Source organism: Neomonachus schauinslandi, chromosome 15, assembly GCF_002201575.2.
Source record: "Neomonachus schauinslandi chromosome 15, ASM220157v2, whole genome shotgun sequence".
NCBI lineage: Eukaryota > Metazoa > Chordata > Mammalia > Carnivora > Phocidae > Neomonachus > Neomonachus schauinslandi.
This window is the reverse complement of record NC_058417.1, coordinates 35764031-35790515: the sequence shown is the minus strand read 5'-3', so window position 1 is coordinate 35790515 and position 26485 is coordinate 35764031. Positions and strand designations below refer to the sequence as shown.

General features: G+C 46.8%; 1 protein-coding gene and 1 non-coding gene across 2 annotated transcripts; one reads left to right on the top strand and one right to left on the bottom strand.

The window, feature by feature from the left end:
- Nucleotides 1–1386: 1386 nt before the first annotated feature.
- B4GALNT2 (beta-1,4-N-acetyl-galactosaminyltransferase 2) lies at nt 1387–26097 on the top strand. The gene is made up of 11 exons (XM_021704368.1): nt 1387–1414; nt 6214–6388; nt 7168–7305; nt 13994–14100; nt 15306–15343; nt 16928–17108; nt 18255–18341; nt 22232–22419; nt 23142–23282; nt 25199–25418; nt 25892–26097. The coding sequence occupies exons 1-11, from the start codon at nt 1387–1389 to the stop codon at nt 26095–26097; spliced, it is 1509 nt and encodes a 502-aa protein (XP_021560043.1).
- LOC123326757 lies at nt 17701–17807 on the bottom strand. The gene has a single exon (XR_006541304.1). It is a non-coding gene; the product is annotated as a U6 spliceosomal RNA (small nuclear RNA).
- Nucleotides 26098–26485: the final 388 nt, after the last annotated feature.

Below are 26485 nucleotides of genomic sequence, written 5' to 3'. Positions count from 1 at the left end.
ACTGCCTTTTAAAAAATAGTTACTAAATTAAAGGATATATTCTACATGTTCTGCACAAGACAAAGACAGCCTTTTATTAAAAATATGAATAGCCCTCTCATTCTTTTTCAGGCTTTCCCTGTTAAGCTGCATACCATATGCAAACACTCAATGAACTGTACGGCTTTTGTCTGAAGACTTTACGATTGTGCTTCCTTCCAAATGGAGGTTTTCTTTTTTTAAAGAAAGATTTTATTTATTTATTTGACAGAGAGAGAGAGTACAAGCAGGGGGAGTGGCAGGCAGAGGGAGAAGCAGGCTCCCCACTGAGCAAGGAGCCCGATGCGGGGCTCGATCTCAGGGTCCAGGGATCATGATCCAAGCAGAAGGCAGATGCTTAACGACTGAGCCACCTGGGCACCCCTAAGATTTTTTTTTATTTATTTGAGAGAAAGAGAGAGCGAGCACAAGCAAGGGGAGCGGCAGAAGGAAAGGGAGAGGCAGGCTCCTTGATGAGCAGGGAGCCGGATGTGGGACTCGATCCCAGGACCCTGTTACCATGACCTGAGCTGAAGGCAGATGCTTAACCATCTGAGCCACCCAGGCGCCCCAAAAGATTTTATTTTTAAGTAATGGCTTCACTCAACGTGGGGCTTGAACTCACGACCCAAAGATCAGGAGTCGTATGCTCTACCAACTGAGCCAGCCAGGCGCCTCTAAATATATCTTTTTGATGAAATGTACCCATAAAACACTCCTGCTATATACTGAAGTACAGTGGTCGTTCTCTCAAGAGAAAACAGTTGCGCAATTTGAGCTGTGAGATGAACTAGCTGTTTTTTTGTTTGTTTTTAATGGAGAGCTTTTTAACTTAAAAGTACGACTCATCAACCATGGTATTTGATAGATGTCTTCTCAAAAAATGGACCAAGTGATCCTGTTACCTCCCTCAGCAAAACAACTGGCAGTATTTGTTGCCAATTTTAAAATTCAAGCTTTCAAAAAAAAATTAGAACTTTGTACAACTTCTGTCCCCTGCAACGAGCTTGACAGCTTCTTAGTTTGTAGAGACTTCTCTGATGAGGATGGTGTTGATATTAATGAATATGGACTTTTTTTTAAAGATTTTATTTATTTATTTGACAGAGAGAGACACAGAGAGAGAGGGAACACAAGCAGGGGGAGTGGGAGAGGGAGAAGCAGGCTCCCCGCAGAGCAGGGAGCCCGATGTGGGACTCGATCCCAGGACCCTGGGATCATGACCTGAGCCGAAGGCAGACGCTCAATGGCTGAGCCACCCAGGTGCCCCAATGAATATGGACTTTTGACATTGCATAATGAGAAGCGTTAACATTTGGAAGACTGGCATTAACTCAGGGCACCAATATTTTCCATATGACCAATGCAATGACCTCTTTGGGGTCTTCAGTAATTTTTTAAAATTGTAAAGTGGAGACACCTGGGTGTCTCAGTCGGTTGAGTGTCTGACTCTTGATTTCAGCTCAGGTCGTGATCTCAGGGTCGGGAGGTGGAGCCCCGCGGTGGACTCTGCACTTAGCGTGGCGTCTGCTTGGGATTCTCTCTCTCTCTCTCTCTGCCTTTCCCCCGACTCGTGCTCTCTCTCTCAATAAAATAAATAAAACCTTTAAAAATAAAATAAAATTGTAAAGTGGTCCTGAGACCAAAAAGATTGAGAACCGCTGAGTAAGGCGATCATCATTAGGGGCAGCTCAGAGCTATTCTGCGCCCCACCTCTTCAAGGGAGGGGCACAGACTGTCATCACTTCGGAAGCAGTGTTCTCAGAAAGTCACGCCTGAATCTGATCAAGCCTCTGGATTTAACTACAAATTTATAGAAAATACTGGGGACAAAGGCACATGACTCCAGGGGGCTGAAACCAGTGAAATTCAGATGTGGAAAACCCAAACCGTGTAGGATAGACAAAACGATTTCTTCAATAAGTAAGTTGCAAGAAAAATAAAAGAGGCAGGGGAACCTATGTATTAAAAGGAACTTAGGAGGGAGCCTGGGTGACTCAGTCGTTAAGTGTCTGCCTTCGGCTCAGGTCATGATCCCAGGGTCGGGATTGAGCCCCGCATCGGGCTCCCTGCTCAGTGAGAAGCCTGCTTCTTCCTCACCCACTCCCCCTGCTTGTGTTCCCTCTCTCGCTGTGTCTCTCTCTCTGTCAAATAAATAAATAAAATCTTAAAAAAAAAAAAAACTTAGGAGACATATCAATCAATGCATGGACCTTCTTTGGATCCTGATTTGATCCTTAAAAAAAAAAAAAAAAAAGACAATGGGGAGTTTTAAACCCTGTGGACATTTGATAGTATTAAAGAATGATTGTTAATTGTTCAGCTGTGATAACAGTATCGTGTGGATGTGTGGCAGGGGTGATGTGTGTAAGAAGCTTTGTATCAGTCAAGCCTCAGTCAAGGAAACAGAACTACTATGACTATTACAGAATAAGAAATTCATTATAGAGTCATGATCCAGGGTCCTGGGATCGAGTCCCGCTTCGGGCTCTCTGCTCAGCAGGGAGTCTGCTTCTCCCTCTGCGTGGCTCTCTCTCTCTCTCTCTCTCTCTGACAAATAAATAAGTAAAATCTTAAAAAAAAAAAAAAGAAATTCATTACAGTAATTGGTACACTTGTGGGACGAGCTGGGGGAGTAAAGGCTCAAAAAGGGACCAGAGAAAATTCATGAACCAGCCTTGGCAAAGTGAATGAGTTGGAACTTACAGGAGTCCAGAAGCATCCGTCTTCTGGAGGACAACCACAGAAAGAGCTGGTGGAGAAGGTTATGGAAGATCGTTCATTCTTCATGGCTACTACTGTGAGCTCACAAAGGAAGTTCTGACCGTGACCTGAGAGTTGTCAGCCAGCAGGACCAGTCACTGGGCAGGAGGGCTGGATGAGGTGTGGGGGGGAAGCAGACCAAGTGGATGGAACTTGCCCGTGCCTCTGCTGTCCCCCACTGCCCCTAACGAAGGACAGGACAGAACGCCCTTCGGAGAACAATGGCTCCAGTTTCACTCCTGCCTCCCAAATTTTATGCCAATTTCTCTCGTGGCTGTCCCTCATCTGGCATCACACAGGGAAAGGAGTTCCTGGAAAGATGGGTCCAGCTCAGTCACGTGGAGTACAAAGCTACCCCAGTACCCTTCAGGGCTATCTACAAGAATAGTCGCGGATGCAATCATATGACGTCAAGATTTGCTTCAAAATGATTTGGAAAGTAAGGGGAATGGGAAGAAATAGATAAATGCATTTTGTCCTTGAGCGGAAGGTGGATGATGGGTACCTGGAGCTTCATTTGACTACTCTCTTTATTTTCTATATCTGCTTAGAATTTTTCTATAATTAAAAAGTTAGTTAAAAATGCACCTCGGGGCACCTGAGTGGCTCAGTCGGTTAAGTGTCTTGGTTTCGGTTCAGGTCATGATCTCAAGGTGGTGAGATAGAGCCCTGTGTCCGGCTCTGCGCTCAGTAGGGATTCTGCTTGAGATTCTCTCCCTCTGCCCCTCCCCCCTCAAATAAATAAGTAAAAATCTTTTAAAAAGTGCACTTTTTTCCTTGAAGTGTCATTAGACTCATGGATTTTTTTTTTTTAAGATTTATTTATTTTAGAGAAAGAGAGAGAGAGAACAAGTGGGAGGGGCAGAGGGAGAGGGAGAGAGAATCCCAAGCAGACCCTGCACTGAGCGCGCGGATAGGTCCTGTCCCTTCTGGCACTATGGGATGTCCTAGACTCACTTTACATTTCCCTTACCCCAAACTGAGAATTGGCCAGTTCTCCAAGGCACTCTGGTTTCCTTTAGAGGGGAAGAATATTCAGAGACCAAGAAGCAGGTGTTAGGTGTTAGATGTACCTGTGATTAGTGTGATGTCATTTCTTCTGGGTCCTTTCTTAAATGAGGGATGTTTAACAAATGAAGGATAGATGTCGGATTTTATTAAATGCTTCTAAGATCATCTGTCAATAAAATCGTATTCTGAGTTTTCACCTGGTGAAATTTATTAATATTGCATAATAATTATGCATAATATTGAATCATCCCTGCACTCCTAGAAAGAACTCCATTTGTTAATGATGAATCGTTCATGTAACATACCATTGCATTCTTGTTACTATTATGTATTTAGCACATTTATATCACTATTCATAAGTACTTATGTTTGTACTACTGTAAAGCTTTTTTTTTTTTTAAGCTTTTATTTATTTATTTGACAGAGAGAGACACAGCGAGAGAGGGAACACAAGCAGGGGGAGAGGGAGAGGGAGAAGCAAGCTCCCCGCGGAGCAGGGAGCCCGATGCCGGGCTCGATCCCAGGACCCTGGGATCACGACCTGAGCCGAAGGCAGATGCTTAATGACTGAGCCACCCAGGCGCCCCTAAAGCTTTTTTTTTTATAAACGAGAATTGTTTACTTTTGAAACATAGATCTGAGACTTTGTTGAAAGGGAGAGTAGATAGGCCTTTGCAATTTCCTCAGAGACTTTCATGGGTCTGTTGAGCTCCCGTGAGGTTTGTGTTTTTCTAGAAAGTCATCCCTTTCATTGGGGTGTTCAAGATCCAGGTTTCACTTTGTGTCTCTCACTTTCTATTCCCCCTTCTCTTCTTGGTTCAGGGGACCAGGATACCTGATCTCATTTCTAATTCCCGGGGAAGAAATTGTGGTTGACTGGCCCACCTCAGACAAGGTGTTCACCCTTGGTCCAATCCACCATTGCCAGGGGAGTATCGTGTAGCACGGAGCTGGGATCTTAGGTGTCACCGGTGTGAGTCAGGAGAAAAGTCTTACAGAAGGGAGGTTATAAACTAGGCAGATATCACAAAAGCTGTCTACTCAGGGCTTAGATTTAGCAATTATTCCAGTTTAGGTTTCTCTAATTCACCACTTTCTCCTTGCATTGTTACTGAGTTCCTCTTTCTGCTTTTCTTTGTTCTTTTTTCAACCTTCTTATTTGATTGTGTAATTTATTAATTTTATGTCTCATAGTTAGAAATTGGTATTTAAAACTTCAATTTTTCCTCTCAGGACAGTTTGAGTGTGTTACATAGTTCTGGAATGTAGTGCCTTTATTATCTTTATATTCTTGCTCTGATGTCCTTGATTTGATGGTTGCTTTGGAAAGCTTTTCTAAAATTTCCATGCTGTTGGGGAAGGGGACTTTTCATTAGGTTATATTTTGATTGCACTGTCAGAGTACATGATCTGAACTATTTCTACTTGATTACAGTTTTCTTTGTGTGGCCAATTTTTGTAAGTGTTCTAAGAGCTCTTTAACAGAATATGAATTATATCATTTATATATTTTTGAGACTTGATTTGTGAAGCACTGAGTTGTGAGAGTGTTAGGTCTTAGATGTGAGAATGTTGGAATCTATGACTATCTTTGTATTTGTAATCCTTCTGCCTTTTTCTTTTTTTGCTCTCTGTACTTTTTTTTTTTTAAGTAGGCTCCACACCCAGCGTGGAGCCCAACATGGGGCTTGAACTCATTGAGATCAAGACCTGAGCTGAGGGGTGCCTGGGTGGCTCAGATGGTTGGGCGTCTGCCTTCGGCTCAGGTCATGATCCTAGGGTCCTGGGATCGAGCCCCACATCCGGCTCCTGGCTCGGCAGGGAGCCTGCTTCTCCCTCTCCCTCTGCCTCTCTCCCTGCTCATGCTCGCTCTCTCTCTCTCTGTATCTCTGTGTCTCAGATGAATAAATAAAATCTTAAAAAAAAAAAAGAAAAAAGACCTGAGCTGAAATCAAGAGTCAGATGCTTAACCGACTCAGCAGCTCATGTGCCCTGCTTTCTGTACCTTAATGCTATTATTTAGTGGATAAAGTTCATGACCACTACGTCTGTTTTGTGGGTCATGTATTTGGTCATTGCAAGTGATCTTTTTTGTCCTATTTAATACATTTTTTTGGCCTTGAATTCAACTATGCTGACATAAATATTGCAAACCTTATGTTCTTTTTTGTCCCCCTTGGGATGTTTTTGCCCATTCTTTGCTTTGTGATTTTTCTGAGTCTCTTTGTTGCAGCTTGATTCTTTACTCTTTTTTAAAATCAGACACCAATTTTGGCAAGTAGTATAAGATATTTCACTTATATTTTTCTTCAAGTTATTATTCCCACGTATATTACACAATACAGTCATTTATTACGTGATCAAGAAAAAAGATGTTAATGGAATTTGTTCTTTCGTGTTCCAACAGGTGTGAGTCTCCGCGGCTCTTCAGGATCTTAGTTTTCCTCATAGGACTTGGCATTGTTGTACTTATGTTCAGAAGTGCGGAGTTCAGTAGCCCCACGCCAGAGCTCCCTCATTCTGCTCTGGCTAACCAGATGCCGAAGCTTCTACCTGAGGAACGTCTCAGGAACCTCTTTACCTATGATGGAATCCGGTGAGAGTCAAGTTCTTCCACGTTGGTCCGGTGTCTCCCTTGCTCCTCCTGTGGTTTACTGTGCCCATTTTATAGCCAGTTCCCTGCTTTCCCAAACCTGTGCTTGTTGTTCAAATGATCCAAACTGTGGGACCTGGAAAAGGTTTAGTCTGCAGGGTGCAGTGTGTTCTCTACAGCACCCAGCAAGGTCCCTTAAAACTCTGGAGGGCCTCTTTGGCTAAAATCGCAAGAAAGATGCTGCCCTTCTGTCCTGCTGGCCTCCTCTTCTGGTGGGGCCCAGATGCCACTGGCATTCACATGACTCAAGTTTATTATTTGTTTTAAAGATTTTATTTATTTATTTGACAGAGAGAGACACAGCGAGAGAGGGAACACAAGCAGGGGGAGTGGGAGAGGGAGAAGCAGGCTTCTTGCTGAGCAGGGAGCCCGATGCGGGGCTCGATCCCAGGAACCTGGGATCATGACCTGAGCCAAAGGCAGACGCCTAACGGCTGAGCCACCCTGGCGCCCCTCACATGACTCAAGTTTAAAGACATTTGGTGCAGGAGATAATTCCAGAGAGGGGGCCTTCTTCCCCTTCCCCATTCCCTCTCCTCCCCTCCCCTGTATCTCTGGGAGGGGCCGCTGCTGGGATTTCAGAATCTCCTCCCAAGTAGGACAGTTGGGTATATGGGAAAGGAGATGCTCAGGGTGAACCACACACTGATTAGACCCCAGGTTCTCTCTCACCCACCAGCCCACCCACCCACTCCTTGCTCACAGTCCTTCTCTGGTTTTAGGCTGTTCCCGAAAAACCAGTGCAAATGCGAAGCTACCACACAGCAGGAAAGCTATAACTTTCAGGATGCTTATGGCCAGAGTGAGCTCCCTGCGGTGAAAGCAAGGAGACAGGCTGAATTTGAACACTTTCAGAGGAGGTAATGCAGACCCTGAGGGCTCTTGGATCCTGGGGTAGAGCAAAAGCTCTCTCTACAGTGTCTTGAGGGTGTGGGTCCCAAGAAAACAGGGAGGAACTCCTCTCTTGCAGGAGTCCCTGGGCGGGGGGGAGCTGTTAGGAATAAAGCAAGGAGAGAGAATGGAGGAAAACAACCCATAGATGAAGATTTATCAAACTTTGCATGTCTAGAGCATTTCATAGTAAGAACAGAGCAAAGGAATGAAAATAGTCTGGGACAGCCATGTGGTGTTGGTGGCAGAGGCTCGGGGCACCCAGGCCTTCACAGCAGGTGACTTCACAGCAAGGTGCATCTCTAATTCATTTATATGTTGAGAACATACTTTCCCCTGCTATGTGCAGGGCCCAGAATTCCACACTTGGGGTGTATGGACCAGGATTGTTGAAAAGAGCAGTGATTGATTCTGATGGGCTTATATTAAAAGGGTATTTGTGGGAAGGATGTTGGAACCTCCTCAAAACCATAGGTGATAGGATGACCAGGATAAGAAATCAAGAACCAAGGGAGCACAGAAGGGCTGGACAGGCCTACCCTCCCTCCTTCTTTCTCCCTCCCTCCCTTCCTTCCTTCCTTCCTTTCTTCCTTTCTTCTAGCAATCATTTATGAGTTACAGTAAAATAATAAAAACTACAAATAAGAGCACCATGATTAGGGACTTGAACTCTAGAATAGGCTGGATGGCAAGTTACTTGACTTCCCAGTACTTAAGTATCTTCATATGAAAAATTATAATAAAGATATTTCTTTCATAGACTTACGAAGGCTTTGTAATATGCGTTGTATTAACATACAAAGAGCTAGTAACTCATGAAGGGCCTGACATATACAAGCACTACAAAAATATCACCTACTGCTATTGTTGTGGTTTACTATTAATATTACTGCTCTTATAGTTCTTCCAGGAGATACATAATTCATTAAGGGATACATAAATCACCTAAATATTAGATGGTTATAAGTGCTCTATGGAAGAATAAATTCAAATAGTGTGGTAGAATGTTACTTGATGGCCTAAAATTTAATGGGATGATGAAGGAAGGTGACCTTGAACTCTGATTTGTATATCAAGCTGGAGTCCCCACAATCTCCTGTAAAGGAGCATCTCAGAAGGAAGAGTTAATCCAGGGCCCAGAGCCTCAGGCATGGCGGGGGGCTTTCGTGATGGCTGAATGACAAGCAAGCAGGTGGTGGCTGTTGGAGCTCTAGTAACTCAGGGGAGGGCTGGTGGGATATGAGCCCAGAGAGAGGCCAGTCATGATGGCCATTGTAAACCGGGAGGTGGAGCGTGCATTTTGCTTTCTGAGTAATGCAAAGAATTGAACAGTTGTTTTTTTTTTTTTTTTAAGATTTTATTTATTTATTTAGAGAGAGCATGAGTGGGGGGAGGGGCAGAGGGAGAGGGAGAGAGACAATGTCAAGCAGCCTCCACGCTGAATGCAGAGCCCAACCCGGGGCCGATCTCACAACCCTGAGATCATGACCTGAGCAAAAATCAAGAGTTGGACGCCCAACCAACTGAGCCAGCCAAGCGCCCCAAGAACTGAATGGTTTTTAAAAGTGGCAAGTTCTTATCTGAGATCCTCTTATAAAATATCACTCTGCCTTTTCAGTGGAGAATACACAGCAGGGAAGGTGTACGGGAGGCAGGCTTTTTTGCGTCGTTAGGCGGAAGGTCAATGTTCCTTGTGCTGCTGGAACAGCGGTGTCTGTACCTCTGGGATGAACGGTCCCCAGGTGCTCAGCTGGCTGAGCCTGAGTCATGAATCAAGGAAGGGAAAGGGCGAGTCGGGTCCCTCCAGGGTCGATCTGGGGAATCAGCTACCACTCCCCACCCGCCAGCTACATACAAATGGATGACTCCACAGAAGAGAGCTGGGGGCACCCGAAGGAGGCAGCACTGAAGTCAAAGAACCAGCGGGATAGACACATGATTCTGGCATGGATTTGAACCTTGGCCCCACCCAGCTGTGTGAGGAGCAGTAGGGCTCTGTAGCTAACAGTGCTGCCAAGGGAGGTTGACTGGCTGCATTCGGGTCCTGCATCCTCCACATCCCAGCCAGATGACCTTGGGCAAGCTGCTTACCCTCTTCTGTAAAATGGGGACAGTAATCGTACCTAGCGTTGTGACATGTAATGAATTGACACATGGAAGGGCTTAAAACTGTATCATGTTTGTAACATCGATGAATGTAGAGGATAGTAGACAGGAGAAAACTATAGAAACAACTATAGGTTGATGTGATAAGCTCTCACAGCAAGCAGAACCCGTGCCTGGCTCTGCCCCAGTACCCCCCTCTGATAGCCTCTTGCCAGTGTGGTTCCCGCTGTGTCTCCTGGTCTCTCTGGGCCACTGTCTGGGAGGCCCCGCTAGTCGGGGACTTGAGGCGCCTGACACAGAGTAGGGCTCAACAAGCATCTCTGGAATACGTGGATGGTGTGCGGGGAAACAGAGGGGCAGATTCCTGCAGGATGATGGCTTCCGTCTCTGTGTTGGGCAGGTTGGGGCTGCTGGGAGAAAGAGGCCAGGGCTGTTTCCAGCAAGGACCACCTCAGGTGTGCACATTGCAGGAGGTGCGTGGTGGGGGGAGGGAGAAGATGCAGGGAGCTTTGAAGACACTGGAGAGAGTGAGATGGGGGAACTGAAAGGGCTAGGAGAATGTGAGGCAGGGGACTCCTAGGAGGGGATGCTGGTCCAGAGGGAGCTGGGCAGAGGAATTAATTATAAGAAGGAACTGACTCCAAACAGGGAAGGCTACGAGCTGGCCGTGTCCTCACCTGCCCCTCCTTCACCTGGGGAAATGCCCGGCTCTCCTGGGATTATACCTAGCAACGCAGGTACAAGAACAGAGCCCAGTAATAATCAGTGATGTGAACCAGGTCTCCTGTCATCATGGCCGTAGCCAGGGAAGAAGATGCTCAGCTCCCACCCGTGCCTCAACTCTTTCTCCGTTAGCCCAAGAAACACCCTGGCTGCTCTGAGCAAGGTGCTGAGTTAGGTACAGAGACAGAGCTGATCTAGATCCTGCTCCCAGGGAGCTCACAGCGGACCAGAGAGGATACAGTAGCGTGCCCTCTCCAGGTCCCTTCCACCCTCCACCTCACCGTCTCTGCCCCTGCCATAATCACGCACAGAGCCCCAGCTCAGTGTGCAATGACCATGGGTGCTCTGTGGCCCACCGGGTGTGTTCAGCAAACGGTGTGGAACTCAGGAGTTCAGGGTTAGGATACTAGTTAGGGGGAGTGCTGTGGTAGGTCTGAGGAGTGAGAGCAGTTTCCAATTCTGAGAATTACAAAAGGAATGTTCCGGAAGGTAGCATTCAGAGCTGGCCTCATTCCTGTTACTGAACAAGTGACCTAGTATTCTAGTTATTGGTGTCTCAGTCTGGGTTCTCCCCCTCCAGGAATGGGATTTTCTTGGTCTCTTTGTGCCCACTTTAGCACAGGGCCAAAGGGATCACATAGAATAAATAACCCAGAATCTTTAGCCCCTGGCAAATGTCACCGGAGCTGGACTACTCTCTGCGGGTATAAAATGGAGATGATTCATAACTTACATGCTCTCTGCTGTGTGAGGGAATCCGACAAAACCCCATTTGGAGATCACACCTATTATCCTCTGCCAGAGAGCACACGTCTGATGTGGGATGGCGTGGCCGGGACCCACCCCCGATGCCCGGGACCTCTGCGTGCTCGGTCTCTGCCACATAATGTCTGTATCCTTGAAATCATGAGTGGAGCTTGATATTGGGTAAGATCTCAGGTTCATTTGAGTCTGATTGGCTCCATAATATACTTCACTTAAAAAGTTAAGTACACGGGGCACCTGGGTGGCTCAGTTGGTTACATGACTGCCTTCAGCTAGGGTCATGATCCTGGAGTACCAGCTCGAGTCCTGCATCGGGCTCCCTGCTCAGCGGGAAGTCTGCTTCTCCCTTCGACCCGCCTCCCTCTCATGCTATCTCTCTTTCATTCTCTCTCTCTCAAATAAATAAATAAAATCTTTAAAGAAAAAGTAGTATATGGATAATGCTCTTTTAAAAAAAGTCCACTTGAACAACCCCCTCAACTCTCCTTGCTTCCCTTCCTTATATGATATGCTCTCTTGCCAACCCAATCTGCCCTTAGGAGTTTGGTATATATTATTCCACACAATTTTTTATACTGCTATACACACAGATGAACACACATAATCACATACATATGTATATGTATCTATATCCACATAAACATATACTCTTGGGTTTTTGTGTATATTTTTAAATTTTATTTTAATTCCAGTGTAGTTAACATACAGTGTTATATTAGTTTCAGGCGTACAATATAGTGATTCAACAATACTATACATGATTCGGTGCTTCATCCCCTTCACCTGTTTCACCCAACTGTGTGTATGTTTTTAATGTAATTGATACCATAAGAACAAATCACTCTAGAATTTGCTTTTTTCATTCAATATCGTTTTTTTTAAGTGTGTTTTTGTTTTTGTTTTAGAGAGAGAGTGCTTGAGCACAGGCAGGAGGCAGAAGGAGAGGGGGCAGAGGGGAAGAGAGAGAGAGAATCTTAAGCAGGCTCCGCGCACAGCTTGGAGCCCAACGTGGGGCTCGAACTCACAACCCTGAGATCATGACCTGAGCCAAAACCAAGAATTAGAGGCTTAACCGATTGAGCCACCTAGGAATCCCTCATTAAGTACATTTTTAAGAGCTATCTATATATCTAGTTCTTCCCTTTTAATTGCTATTTAGCTATGAATATGAATACACTGAATTTTATTAAGCCATTATCCTATTGAATGGTATTCAGATTTGAGGGAAATTTTCATTATTACATTTACATAATTTATAATAATCTTACATTATATTTACATTCTTTCCTTATTTTGTTAAGATGCTTATGAGGATGTTCATTTTTTTTTTTAAGATTTTATTTATTTGACAGAGAGAGACACAGCGAGAGAGGGAACACAAGCAGGGGGAGTGGGAGAGGGAGAAGCAGGCTTCCCGCCGAGCAGGGAGCCTGATGTTGGGCTCGATCCCAGGACCCTGGGATCATGACCTGAGCTGAAGGCAGATGCTTAATGACTGAGCCACCCAGGTGCCCCTTAAAGATTTTATTTTTAAGTAATCTTTACACCCAATGTGGACCTCGAACTCACAACCCTGAGATCGAGTCACATGCTCTACTGACTGAGCCAACCAGGCACCCCGAAGTGACTTCTTTTTTTTTTTTAAAGATTTTATATATTTATTTGACAGAGAGAGAGATAGCGAGAGCAGGAACAGAAGCAGGGGGAGTGGGAGAGGGAGAAGCAGGCTTCCCGCAGAGCAGGGAGCCCGGTGCGGGGCTCGATCCCAGGACCCTGGGATCATGACCCGAGCCGAAGGCAGACGCCTAACGACTGAGCCACCCAGGTGCCCCAGGATGTTCATTTCAACAGTGCTGAAATGAACCTCCTTATGCACGTCATTGTTTACACAGGGAGGTGTTTCTCCCCTTAACTAGCATCTGAATTGCTCACTCTACTTTTAATAAATACTGGCAAATTGCATTCAAGAGGACCTATGTTAATTCACACTTTCGCGACGAGTGGGTAAGGGTAGCACCACCCCCTAACCAATACTAACCAATACTCCTTATCACTACGTTTTGAAACATTAATGAAAAAGGTATTTCCTTGTTGTTGTTGTTGTTGTTTTTTAAGATTTGATTTTATTTTAAGCAATCTCTACACCCAACGTGGGGCTTGAATTTACAACCCTGAGATCAACAGTCATAGGCTCTTTGACCAACTGAGCCAGCCAGGCACCTCCGGTTCATTGTTTTTAAAGTTGCATTTCCCTGGTTAATTTTGAAACTGAGCACGCTTCATTTATGCATTAGCCATTTGTACTTCCTCTTCTCTTAATTGCCTATTTACATCATTTCCCATTTTTAAATTTTGTCTCTTTCGTATTCTCAAATATTCACTAGAGTAGTCTAATTTTTCTTCCAGGTGATCTAAATGATACCCTTGGCCACGCTGGATCCCCAAAGGCTGCATTTCAACCATATTACCGTAGTCCCCCAAAGAATCCATCTCGCTGGCTTGTTATGTGCTTGCCCTTGACTGAGGTTGTTATAACAACAAAATCATACAACAATCATCACCGCGTTTGCTCTGAAAATACCGAGGCAACAAATCACATTTCTTGTGATGTATTTTCTTTTTGAGTTCAGTGCCAGGAAAAGGTTTATTTGCCTCAGAAGTTGTTTGCTTTGTCCTGTTGATAATAAGACCAGAGTACTGACTGTCCATCGCTTTATACCCTGACTACCAGGAAGTTCACATGTGACCCTGGCATTTGGCTGCTGCCGCTGGGTTCACCCAGATGGTCTTGTTATTTTGTTTCTTCTTTCTCCCGGGTTGTGTTTTTAATTTTGTATGTGCTTTGTTGTAAACTGCCTCCATTCCTTTGCAGAATTCAAGGCTGGAGGGAAGGGAATGGAGGGGTGAATAAAGGAGGGAGGGAATGGAGGGGTGAACAGGACCATCTACTTTCCATTTCTCCCCATGGGCAGCAAGGAGCTCTGGGCACAGGTACCACTGTCAGAACTAACCAGGGGGGCGCGTGAGAGCAGCTGCTAACGGTTCTGCTACTGTTTCCTGCAGAGAAGGGTTGCCCCGTCCACCTCCGCTGCTGGCTCAGCCCAACCTCCCTTTTGGGTACCCGGTCCATGGGGTAGAGGTGATGCCCCTGCACACAGTTCCCATCCCAGGTAGGTACATCTTCATGTGGAGAGGAGCCAGGCAACTTTCTTAACTCTTCTTAAGCAAAATGGGGGAGTGGATGCGAACAGTCATTCACTGAGTATCTGCTGTGTACTCAGCACAATGCGGGAAGCTTGACATGATTTCATTTAATGGTTAGTCTCAGTGTTTCCACCATTGGGAACCACCCTTAGCCGATGTGACCTCCCCGGGGATCTGAGATAACACAGAAGAGGACAGAAATCTGTGTGCCTCAGGGAATCGTAGGACATGATTGGCTTTTTGAGGTCCTCCAGCATCATGAGCCCAGGCAAAGATGAGCCCATCTCCTGGGAGAGTATATTGAAAAGAACATTTATGTTGGTTAAAACCCCCCTCCACAAGGGATTTCTACACACTTCTCTAGTTCAGCACCACATCCCTGTGAGGTAAATGTCATTTTGCCAATTTCACAGATGACTTAAGTTATCTAAGACCCCATAGGGAGGCTATATTTGAATTAGAACTTGAATTAGTCATATTATGAGAACAGAGATAGATTCTAAAGTAAATACATTTGGAGGAATTGCTAGTATTTTTGAATAGTCATTTAAAAAGGTGATTTGCCATTTTGGATGATTCCCTTTTTTGCATGTAAAATATGCAAAACATAAAATTTACTATATTAATCATTTTTAAGCACACAGTTTTGTGGCATTAAGTATATTCTCATTGTTCTGCAGCTGCGACCGTCATCCATCTCCGGACCTTTATAATCTTCCCCCATTGAAACTCTGTACCCATTTAACGTTGACTCCCTTCCCCCCACCCGACCCCCACCTGTGGCAACCACCATTCAGTAGAATGTCTTGTCTCATCTCTACCAATTTGACTATTCTAGGGACCTCACATAAAGATGATTCATTACTTATCCATTGCTGCCTTCCCTTCAGTAACAGAGATCCTGGAAGGGGCTGGATTAATTCACAGAACATGTCCAATGCTGAGGGTGGGCATCAGAGGCTTTAGATGCACTGGAATTTGAGAAGGACCATGGGACACCCCCTAACAGGACCCCAGGGAGAGGGGAGTGGTCAGCAAACACCCTGGATAAGAGGTGACCCCGGAAAGGATTGTGGAAGGATTTGTAGGAGTCATCAGGAAGGTAGCGAGCATCAGGGAGCCCTTGGCATCCTCTCAAATGGTGTTTTTTATCCTTTTTTCTGTCCTCCAGGTCTCCAGTTTGAAGGACCAGAGGCCCCCATCTATGAGGCAAGTCCCCTTCCCAGCCCCTTTTTGCACTTGGCATCACTGCCCAATGATGGCTGGTCGTGCCCAATGGTCATGGGTCTTGGATTTTGACAGAGTGCTCATCCAGATTAAATATCCGACACGAGTCCAAGGTGGGGAGAGGGGGTAGGATGCCTCCAGAAGGCAGATTTTTCCAGCCATTCAGTGGCTGCAGTTCCAAGGACCTCCAGAGCCCCGGGCCAGCACAGATGCTGCTGGCCTTGCTGCCAGAGGAATTGCATGTTGCCGGTGCGTGTTGCCTCCGCCAGGGTTAGTGCCAGTCAGCAAGACCGGGGCTCCGTGCCCTGCCTTTCGTTCCCCGCTTAATGTAGCTCCAAATCCAGCCCTTGTGCCCATAGAGTGATGGCTGGGAGGCAAACTGCATCCAGAACCCTAATCTAAAAAGGAGTCTGGGAAATGTAGTTTTAGTTTTCCCACTCTGCATGCCAGAGGTTGGAGTGGGTGATGAGTGAGCAAATCTGCAAAACAGACTACTCTATCCTCAACAGCCTGCTCTGCCCTCCCCCACTACCAGCAAAGCATCCCTCCCCCACCTCTGCCACTTTCCAGGTGCTCTGTGTTATCCTCTTCGTGGTGCTTTCCTGTACCTGAATTATTTTATATGCATCATGATATGCTTACCGCCATTCTCCCCGACTAGAATATAAGCCTCTTGAAGGTGGGGAGTTGGTTGTATTCACTACTCTTTTCCCAGGACCTATAATTTGGACCTCAGAAAACACCTGTTGGCTGACCGAAGTGTTTTCAGCAGGCGTGACATAACCCAGTGTACTTTTCATAAAAATACCCGGCTGCCCAGAGGACGAGAAGGCAGGAGAGGAGAGTTGCTTTAGGGAGTAGCAATGGGATGGAGAGAAAGGGACCAGTTCTAGCTCCATGTTGAAGGTAGACCCAACAAGACTCCCTCAGAAGAGCAATGACCTCCTTTAGGGACTTCAATAGTTGAATGGATGAAGGCGCCATTCACGAGGCAGGGGGAACCAGGGAGAGAGTGGCAAACAGGTTTATAGAGAAAAATCAGCAGTTGTAAAGATTTCGGTTGCCCGTGGCACTTCCTAGCAGAGCAACCAGCCCGGCAGTTGGGTCTCAGAAAGACGGGAGCTAGAGACACACATTTTTAAGCCATTAGCATCTGAATGGTATTTAAAGCCGCCTCCTCTAGTGTGACGGTGTTGAATAGTCAGAGAAAAGGGCACGGAACCAACCTTGGAAAAACTCCACCGGGAGGTCAGACGGAGGCGGAGGAGGAGGCGGTCGGAGGCAGTTGGAAATCAAAAGGGGCGGTCAGAGGGAGTAAGAAGAAATCTAGAATGGGATCCTGTAAGCCAAGACCTAAGAGAGCAATGGCCCTTGAACACACGAGTCCCCAGGACTTCATTCTACTTCGCCGGGGATAGAGCAGTGGAGGGCTTTGGAGCCAGACCCCAGCTTCCAGGGACATCCGGGGGCGCTTCCTCTCAGCCTCACGCGCTCTGCCCCCTGCTGGCCAGTCCGGGGCATGTGCTTTCCCTTGCATTTAGCGTCTTTCTACCTCACCCACCTTAGGTCACCCTGACAGCTTCTCTGGGGACACTGAATACTCTCGCTGACATCCCAGACAGTGTGGTGCAGGGCAGAGGCCAGAAGCAGCTGACCATTTCGACCAGTGACCGGAAGCTTTTGAATTTCATCCTCCAGCACCTGATATACACCAGCACGGTGTACCTGCACCACAGGGTGGATGTCGGTGAGAGCCTGTCCTTGGATGGCAAAACGCTTAGGGAGTGGGAAAACACCACCGGGCCCTCTCAAAGTCTTCCTCCTCCAGGAAGCCTGCCAGCATTTAGGATGTTTCCCTTGCTCTTGTTTCTAAACCTAGACCTCTAACTTCTCAATTACTGTCCCCAACATTACCCCCATGTTGCCACTGACCCCACAGCGTGACTTGAAGGAAAGAACATGCATCTCTCAGATCATTCATGCTATGCACCTGGAAACCACCCGGCTCTGTTCCCCATTATCCGTAGCTCTCAGAGCTGAAGACCTGTGAGAGAGGAGGGACCCAGTCTGTGCATCAGTGTCTTGTCCTGGGCACCTTCAGGAAAAGAGAGATGTGGGGGAATTAAAGCCACTCTTTTCTCTTTTGACTAGCTACCCAGGATGCATTCCCAGGACACCAACAGAAAACTGAAACACAGGATAGATTATGCATGAGCACAAACTAAAGAGAGCGCTCTCTCTACTTTCAGATTCCCAAACATTTCCTTTCACCAAATGACCCTGCGAGATAGAACAGGGCAGGTGGTGTTATCCTGGTTTTGTAGCTGGAGGAGCGTAAGTGATTTACCCAAGATGTTTCGAATTTGTGTGTAGTCCCTGTGCAGGGGCCATGCTGATCTTCTCTGTATCTTTCCAATTTGAGTATTTGAACTGCTGAAACAAGCGCTAATTTACCCAAGGTAGTTCAGGTAATAAATGGTAAAGTCAAACTTAATCCAGACCCTATGATGGATTCCAAACCCATTCCACCCCACCAGACTCTCACAGTGGAAGAAATGCGAGTTAAGGGACATTCAGCAGGGGGCGCCTGGTTGGCTCATTGGTGGAGCATGCGACTCTTGATCTCAGAGTCCTGAGTTCAAGCCTTGTGTTGGGCAGGGAGATTACTTAATTTAAAAAAAAAAAAAAAAAAAAAAGAAGGAGGCATTCAGCCAGTTACCCCAGAGACACAGAGCAAGTCAGGAGGCAGAATGCTGTCGACTCTGTGGGGTCTCCTCCCAGGCAGACATTCTCTACTGAACCTTTACCCCTGCTGCAAATCGGCTTCCTTGGGGCAGTGTGGAGAGTGACCTAGACTCCGTGCTGCCCTCCTTGACCTTATTTCTCCCTCCAGTGAGTCTGGAGTCCAAGTCCTCGGTGGTCAAGTTTCCAGTGACCATCCGCTATCCTGTCATCCCCAAGTTATATGACCCTGGACCAGGTAAGACCCTTGCTCCTGGGGCTCCAAGGCGGGATCTTGTAGCTAGTTGGTGAAACTCGGAAGGGACCAGCTCTGAGGCGCAGGAGAAGAATTGATGAAAATAATTGCTCTGATATGATTCCTGACAAACAAGAAAGAAAATTCTAAATTCTCCTAATATTGCTTAATTGTATTTAACTTATTATGTGGTTGTGCTTATTTTGAAAAAAAATTAATTACAACATCTTAATAAGTAATAGTAATAAAAATAGTGTGGTATTGGACCATGGCTAGATATATCAATGGAGTCGAATTGGAAACCCAGAGACAGATATGTTGGAGCTTTACCATGTGATCAAGGTAGCTTTCCAAATTAAAGGGTGAAGAGATGGATGATCCAAGAAATCACATGGGACAATACAAAGTTGAATCTATCTTACAGCTCATACCAAGATAAATTCCAAATTGATCAGATATCTCATATTTTTAGGTGCTAGAAAAAAACCCCGTGGAGTTTAAAACATAATCTTAGAGTATAAGACCTTTCTAAATATGACACAAAACACAAAGACCAGAAAGAAAAGACTACACACATAAAATACATAAAATTTTTAAATGTTTTTAGGGCAGAAAACCACCAAAAGCAAAGACAAATGACAAAGGACAAATTGGGGAAAAAAATATCTTCAACACAAACTAAAGTCAAAGGTGTACTTTTACTTGAAAGTGCCTATGAATCCATAAGAACACCTAATAGGTAGGCCTCCGTGCCGGGCTGGCTCGGTCAGTGGAGCATGCACCTCTTGATCTGGGGGTCAGAAGTTTGTTTGTTTGGTTTTTTTTTTAAGATTTTATTTATTTTTGGGGCGCCTGGGTGGCTCAGTCGGTTAAGCGTCTGCCTTCGGCTCAGGTCATGATCCTGGAGTCCCGGGATGGAGTCCCACGTCGGGCTCCCTGCTCAGCGGGGAGTCTGCTTCTCCCTCTGACCCTCCTCCCTCTCCTGCTCTCTGTCTCTCATTCTCTCTCTCAAATAAATAAATAAAATCTTAAAAAAAAAAAGATTTTATTTATTTTTTTGACAGCGAGAGACACAGCGAGAGAGGGAACACAAGCAGGGGGAGTGGGAGAGGGAGAAGTAGGCTTCCCGCAGAGCAGGGAGCCCGATGCGGGGCTCAATCCCAGGACCCCAGGACCATGACCTGAGCCGAAGGCAGATGCTCAACGACTGAGCCATCAGGAGTTTAAGTCCCACCTTGTAGAGATTACTGAAATAAGTAAGTGTTTTTAAAGATTTCATTTATTTATTTGCCAGAGAGAGTGAGAGAGAGAGCACAAGCAGGGGGGAGCGGCAGGCAGAGGGAGAAGCAGACTCTCTGCTGAGCAAGGAGCCCGATGTGGGATTCCATCCCAGGACCCTGGGATCATGACCTGAGCCGAAGGCAGACACTTAACCATCTTAGCCACCCAGGTGGGCAATTTTTTTTTTAAAAACACCTAAACAAAACAAAACAAAAAACCAAACACCTAATAAGCCAATGGAAAAACGCACAGTTGGCAACAGATTAAATTCAATACTTTTAGCCATTAAAATATATGCTCAGTCTCATACTAAAAAAAAGTGCAAATGAAAAATACATTCATATCAGAAAGTATTGGACAAAGGGTGGGGGGGGCAGGAATTCTTATAAACTCCTGGTGGGAAATGTAAATTGGCACAGCCTTTCCGGAGGCGATTTGGCAATACCTATCAACATTTGGGATGTGCATTCCTTTCGGCCCACCAATTGCACTTCTAGAAATGATCGTACAGATACTTATATATGTGTGAAATGATGTTTGTTTGGGGTTCTCTATTGCAGCATTGTTTGCGAAGACAAAAACCTTCCAGGTGCGAGGCACTGATGAGATCAAGTGTGGTCCATCCATATAATGAAATTCCAGGCAGTGGCATTTAGAAGGAGGGAGGGGAAACACAGGAGGAGGGATTTTTTAATACTGCTGCAAAATGCTTTCCAAGTTATAAGCAGGTACAGAAGAGAGGGAAGAGTAATCTATTGTTTCTGTAAAAAGAAAAAGGGGAAAAAAATGTATGTATGCCATTGCTTGAACATTCTCATTTTAAATCATTTTCAGATTTCTCTATTATTTTCGGTCTATCTGGAATGGGTTCATCTGTACACGATAGATTTGGTAGATTCGTCGGCTGTCGTTCATACTAATTCTCTTTAAGTGTTCTGTAATATTTGTTGGTGAGCTCATCTTGAGCAGGAGGTTTCGCTCACTTATTTATTCCTCTCCCTTCTCTCTCCTGACTCCTTCCCATCTCATAGCTTTAGCGTTGGATCTATTCCGTGTCTGCCCAGCTTTCTGGTCTATTTTATACTGGAGTCTCAGGGTTCCTGCCACACGGTGATATTGGGTTATTAAAGAACCAGTTGCTGGGCCTGCGGGTGGCTTGGCGCAGGTCATGGCTGTGAGGTGGTGTCATTTCTGTTTGCATCCAGAGGTGTGTGCAGGGGTGGTGGCTGTTCTGGTGTTCCTTGCCTGGCCATCACACTACCTAGTGACGAGGGATAGAGGGTGTGCAACCTAGCTCTTGTCCATGGCTTCTAGCAAAAAGCCTGGCTCTGGACCCACACATCCCATGAGACACCTTAATTCCATTACCCCTCAGAATCAGCCTCCTCTGCTGCTTCGGATCCCAGAATGTGGCAGGTCCCAGCTCTGATCACTGCTTTTTATTTCTGTTCCTTAGAAGTAATGTATATTTTTGAGCATAGTTATATCTTTGTATTTTTATCGCTGCTATATATTTGGAAAAAATAAGGACTCTCAAACAGAAAGCTACACCCCCAACCTAGCCAGGAGCCCCCTATCTTGACCACATCCTCTAGTAATTCATGCCCCTGGTTCTCTCTTTACTATAACAAAAGAACCAAACTTGGCATGTGGCCCAAGAAAAGGGGGGACACGATTCACTTGGCATGCCCTTGAACACCATTTACTTGACTCTTCCCACTGATCACTTTTCCCTCATGCCCTCCGACCCAGGGGGAGCTGGTGTAATGGTGCAACAGGTATTAAAAAGAGGATTCTGGAAAGACTTCTGACTTCTGTCATTCTGAGAAGGGGCTCTGCAGTGGGGTTCTGGAGCACTCATCCATAAGCCACGGGTAGGGTTGTGGCTTTCAGCATGCATTAAGTCCCAACAGAGCCCACCCCACCCCAACTAGATATCCCACAGGCTCAGTCCACTGACGTGGCTCCACGTTTGATGACTGAATCCCAAAAACACACCATAGCTCCAGGTGATTCATCATGAGGCCTTTTCCGCAGAAAAGCTGCTCCTTTTCCAAGTTTTTGTGGTATCACACGCCTTAAGCTGGACTATCTGGTCCAGACCTTCCACTCTCCAAGGAGAGCTACAGACCACTGATGTCTTCCTGAGGAGAGAGACCAAGTGTGTTTCTCTCTAGGAGTGCAGCTGATGACAGGGGCAGGTCTCAAGTCCTTTAGACCTTTCTCCACTCCCCGGCCCTGCCCCGTGTCCCTCCATCTTGAACCCCTTGATGGGCAGAGCTCTGTGCATCTCAATTCCTAGGATTAACATGACAGCAGCGTGCAAGCCAAGTGCTGGTAAGACAAAGCATTCATACAGACAGTAGGAGATGGCGTAGTTGGGCCAACAGAACCAGGGAAAGAAATTCTAGAAGATGGATAAAATTTCAACAAGCTGGCTATGTTGTAAATATATTTATTTTCTATTCCAACTAACAAACTCTTACTAAGTGTGGTGGGCACGAGGCCCACACTGAGAAGTTGCGGCATAAAGAAATCACCAGAACAGTGCAAGTCAAATCAGTGAGGCTTCCCAAAAGGCAGAGTTCTGACATCAACCTTTTCTTGCCCAGAGAGGAAGCTCAGAGACCTGGTGACCATTGCCACCAAAACCTTCCTCCGTCCCCACAAGCTCATGACCATGCTACGGAGCATTCGTGAGTACTACCCAGACTTGATAGTGATCGTGGCCGATGACAGCAAGGAGCCCCTGAAGATTAATGACAACCATGTGGAGTACTACACCATGCCCTTTGGGAAGGTACATCCCGCCCGGATGGGGAGACATCTGGGTCCTGGGAAAGAGGACCCCAGAGTCAGGTTCCACCCCGGATGGGGACGCTTGAGTGGCTTTCCCACGGTGGCATGATCCTGGAGTAGAGGGGGTGGGACCGTCCTCTGAGTCCCTTTGCTGATTCCAAATTCACAGAGAAATCGGATCACTCTCACGTTTCTGCATTAATAAGTGGTTAATCTGCCTTCCCTCGAGATTGGTATGGACATTAATTGAGGTCCTTCTAAGTGACTTGAGGTGTCTGACATTCTAGGGATTCCTGACATGCAGAGAAACTTGTTATCCCTATGATTCTACCCAAGCTAGAGGCTCTCTCTCTCTCCCACACACACACCCTCCCTCCTACAAGGACACGCAGAAGGAAATGGGTATTATACGTACCATAGCGCCCCACCCTACAATACCTTCCAGGCACCAACAGGGGCAATGGAAGGAGAGCCACAGAGACTCAGTTGAAAAAGGACTTCAATCCATCCACACTGGTCCTAGGACCAAGGAAGGACTTCCTAGCCTTTCTTTGCCTCAGCCTTTGATTCAGGGAGTCACTGTCTTTCCTCCAGTGTCTCTGAGACATGGACTCCCTTTAACCCAGTAGTTCTCAACCGCTGTTTGGGGCGCAGCCTGGCTGTTGGGAGTTTAGAAAGCTCCCAGGGATGGCAACCACTGATCTAACCTCATTTCACCTGCAGGGTTGGTTTGCTGGTAGGAACCTGGCCATCTCTCAGGTCACCACCAAATACGTTCTCTGGGTGGACGATGATTTCCTCTTCAACAACAACACCAAGATAGAGGTGCTGGTGGATGTCCTCGAGAAAACAGAGCTGGACGTGGTAAGGGAGAGTTGCCAGGTTTACCCCGGTTGCAACCTGTAGAGACAGCCAGGAGAGGGAAGGGGAGGAGGAGAGGGGAGAGGAAGGGGCAGGAGGGGGAAGGTCCTGGGGAGGGCCAGGGGCTGATGCAGGTGAGGAATAAGCCGGCACTGCTCGGGTTGAGAACATCACACCAGGAATCAGGAGCTGTGCGGTTTCTGCTTCTGCCTCCAAATTTAATTTTCTTTGAGCAAATTACACCCCCCCCCACATTAACCCTTCTTCTGTCTTTAAAAAGGGGTGTTTATTTTTTCACTTTAAATTCCCCCCCCCCCTCCCCCCGCCGGACTGGTGTGAGGTGAAACCCAGCAGCGCTCTCTGGTTGTCACACGCCATTTAAAAAAAAAACGCGAATGGTACAAAGTTTTAAAAGCACACATAGCCCTAATGACATTTAAAAAAGAAGAAAAAGAAGAATGAGAACATCAAAAGTCATTTGAAATATAGAAAAGCAAAAGGCAGCTACAGTTAATAATAGTCTCTTGTATTCTCGAAATTTGTGAAGAGAATAGATCAATCTTCTGGCCACGCGCACAACGGTAACTATGCAGGTGATGGATATGTTGGTAATTAGCTTGATTGTGGTGATCTTTTCACAGTGTAGACATATATCAAAACATCAAGCTGTACACCTTAAGTGTATAGAATTAAAAATATATGTACAATTTTAATATATCAAAGATAGCTCAATAAAAGCTATGTTTTTGTTTTTTTTTAAAGAAAAGAAAAAACAGGAAATGGATAAGAAAATCAGTGGCATTGTGATCACAGTTATCTCTTCCGGGAGGACAGTCCCCAAGGCATCTGTTCACTCTTTCCGGAAGGTAGGGCCCTCCCTTTCACAAGGAGGAGCAGTGTTTGGGGTGAAGGCAAGCAACAGCCTGCGTCCCCAAAGATACCTTCTGGCTACTCCTGTTCCAGAGAGGAAATCACAGTAGCATCAGTGAGATAGAAAGCATAGCTCCTGTCGTGTAAAAATCCAAGCTGGCCCTTGACTTTGCTTCCAGCGTCCGCCTGGACCAGCCTCCTTCCCTTGGTGCTGCGCCATCCTCTTGGGCCTCAGCTGCGTGGCCGGAAGAAAGGGGGAGAGAACATGGAGAACAAGCATTTGTCTTTGCGAAATGTGCTAGATGTTGCAGACATCCCTTCCAACTCACATCCCTTCAGCCAGGACTTAAGACACATGGTCAAACCTCGCAAGGGAAGTGGGGAGGGTCCGTCTTTAGTGGCGTAGCTGGCTGTATCTTAATTTAGTCCACTTACAACGCAGAGGGTCTGTTTGCTAAAGGAAGAAGATGGGGGACAAGGAGCCACCCTAGATGATTATGATGGCTCAGGACTCATCCTGCTTTGCTGGGGCTCACACATAGAAACGCACATATCTTCGGTGAGTGCGTGCACAGACAGCTCAGGGAGGAGAGCCAGGAGCAGAGGAGGAGGGGGAAGGCAGCTTGAGACACACGGCACACGGCTTGTTTTGTTGCAAGGAGCCCGGCAGTGGGGACTCCACAAAGGGACCCGTGTGCACGCAGGCTGTTGCTTGCCTGCACCCCAAATACTGCTCCTCCTTGTGAAACGGAGTGCCCTACCTTCTGGAAAGAGGGAGCTTGCTGTCAGGTGAGCAGGGCAGGGTTGTGTGCCCTTTGGACTCGGTGCTTTCTGCTCCCACCAAGGAGATTTTCTGGGGTGAGCAGGATTAAAAGATCAAGGGACCTAGCCGTGATGTGTGGAAGGCTCTGGCCCCAACAGCAACAAGAGAGTAGCACAGGTGTGCTTCTTGTTGTAACTGAGGTTCAGTCCAGGAAGGCTTCCTGGCAGAGGCAACATGGATATCAAGTCTGTGTTCTCTAACATGCATTTCTCTGCCCACTGGTTAGGTAGGTGGCAGTGTACTTGGGAATGTGTTCCAATTAAAGCTGTTGCTGGAGAAGAGTCAGAATGGGGACTGTCTTCACCGGAGACCAGGCTCTTTTAGACCCCTGGATGGCTTTCCCCGCTGCGTGGTGACCAGTGGTGTTGTCAACTTCTTCCTGGCCCACACGGAGCGACTCCAGAGAGTTGGCTTCGACCCCCGCCTGCAGCGGGTGGCTCACTCAGGTAGGGACAAGCTGAGTGAGGAAGGTGCTGGCCCGTGGACTGACCTCAGGACTTTGTCCTTTCCAAGAGCCACGAGCCACTGATCGTGGTCCTTGCCTGCAACAGTGGGCTTCTCTCCCTTCCTACCCCCCTACGAGGGAGCTCAGGGTCTTTCTTGCCTCCCTCCTCCCTCTCACTGTAACTTCTTATCTCCCGTCTGCTGCTCCCATGCGAGACACCCTTCCCCTGCAGCTCTGTCCCCTCCCTCCGATCTCCTCAGTTCCGGAGTTCACAGTTCTGTCCAGCTGGAAAGCTCACCTGGGTCTCTCTGCCTCTCTGGCTACACCTCTGACAAATGTGCTTATTTGTTTCCTTCCAACTCGGTCAGCCTGGGCAGGGGGCTCTGCGCCCTTCCCCACCTGCCTCTCCCCCCCCAGACCTGGAATACGGCCCTGCGTCTCTGGCTGAAGCTCGTGTTCTCCCTCTCTTGGCAGAGTTCTTTATCGATGGGCTCGGGAGCTTGCTCGTGGGGTCATGTCCAGAAGTGATAATAGGTCACCAGGCCCGTTCTCCGGTGGCCGACCCGGAGCTGGCCACCCTGGAGAAGACCTACAGAGCATTCCGGACCAACACCAGGAAGCAGGTCCAGTTCAAGCTGGCTCTCCACTACTTCAAGAATCATCTCCAGTGCTCTACATGAAGGCGCCTGGGCATCAGAAATGCTCTAGACTTACTGGGGGGTGGGTGTATAAGACAGCGGATACTGGTGGTGGGACTCCTAATGAGACGAATGCTGTAAAGGACAAGCCAGCGGGCGGGGCAGGTGGGTCGGGCTCAGTTACTAGAAATACCCATCAGAGGCTAAGGGTCATTAGAAATGGACCATTCCCTGAGCAGGGCGACAGAGGCCCATCAATAACAATCATTATTTGTATGATGCGGTACCATTTACGGAGCATCCGCACACACGGTATCTCGATTCCTCTCATTGGATGTCCTGCAAGAGAGTATAGTGTAGGGTTGGTATCCTTGGTCAAAAGAATGGCTGCGGGGGTTTTTGAGGATTATTTGGTAGAAATTATATCAGA

Coding starts and splice junctions, on each gene's coding strand:
- B4GALNT2 (XM_021704368.1), top strand. CDS start 1,387: ATGACCTCTTTGGGGTCTTCAGTAATTT. Junction 1,415..6,213: donor TTTGGGGTCTTCAGTAATTT/TTTAAAATTGTA, acceptor GTGAGTCTCCGC/GGCTCTTCAGGATCTTAGTT. Junction 7,306..13,993: donor TTTGAACACTTTCAGAGGAG/GTAATGCAGACC, acceptor TGTTTCCTGCAG/AGAAGGGTTGCCCCGTCCAC.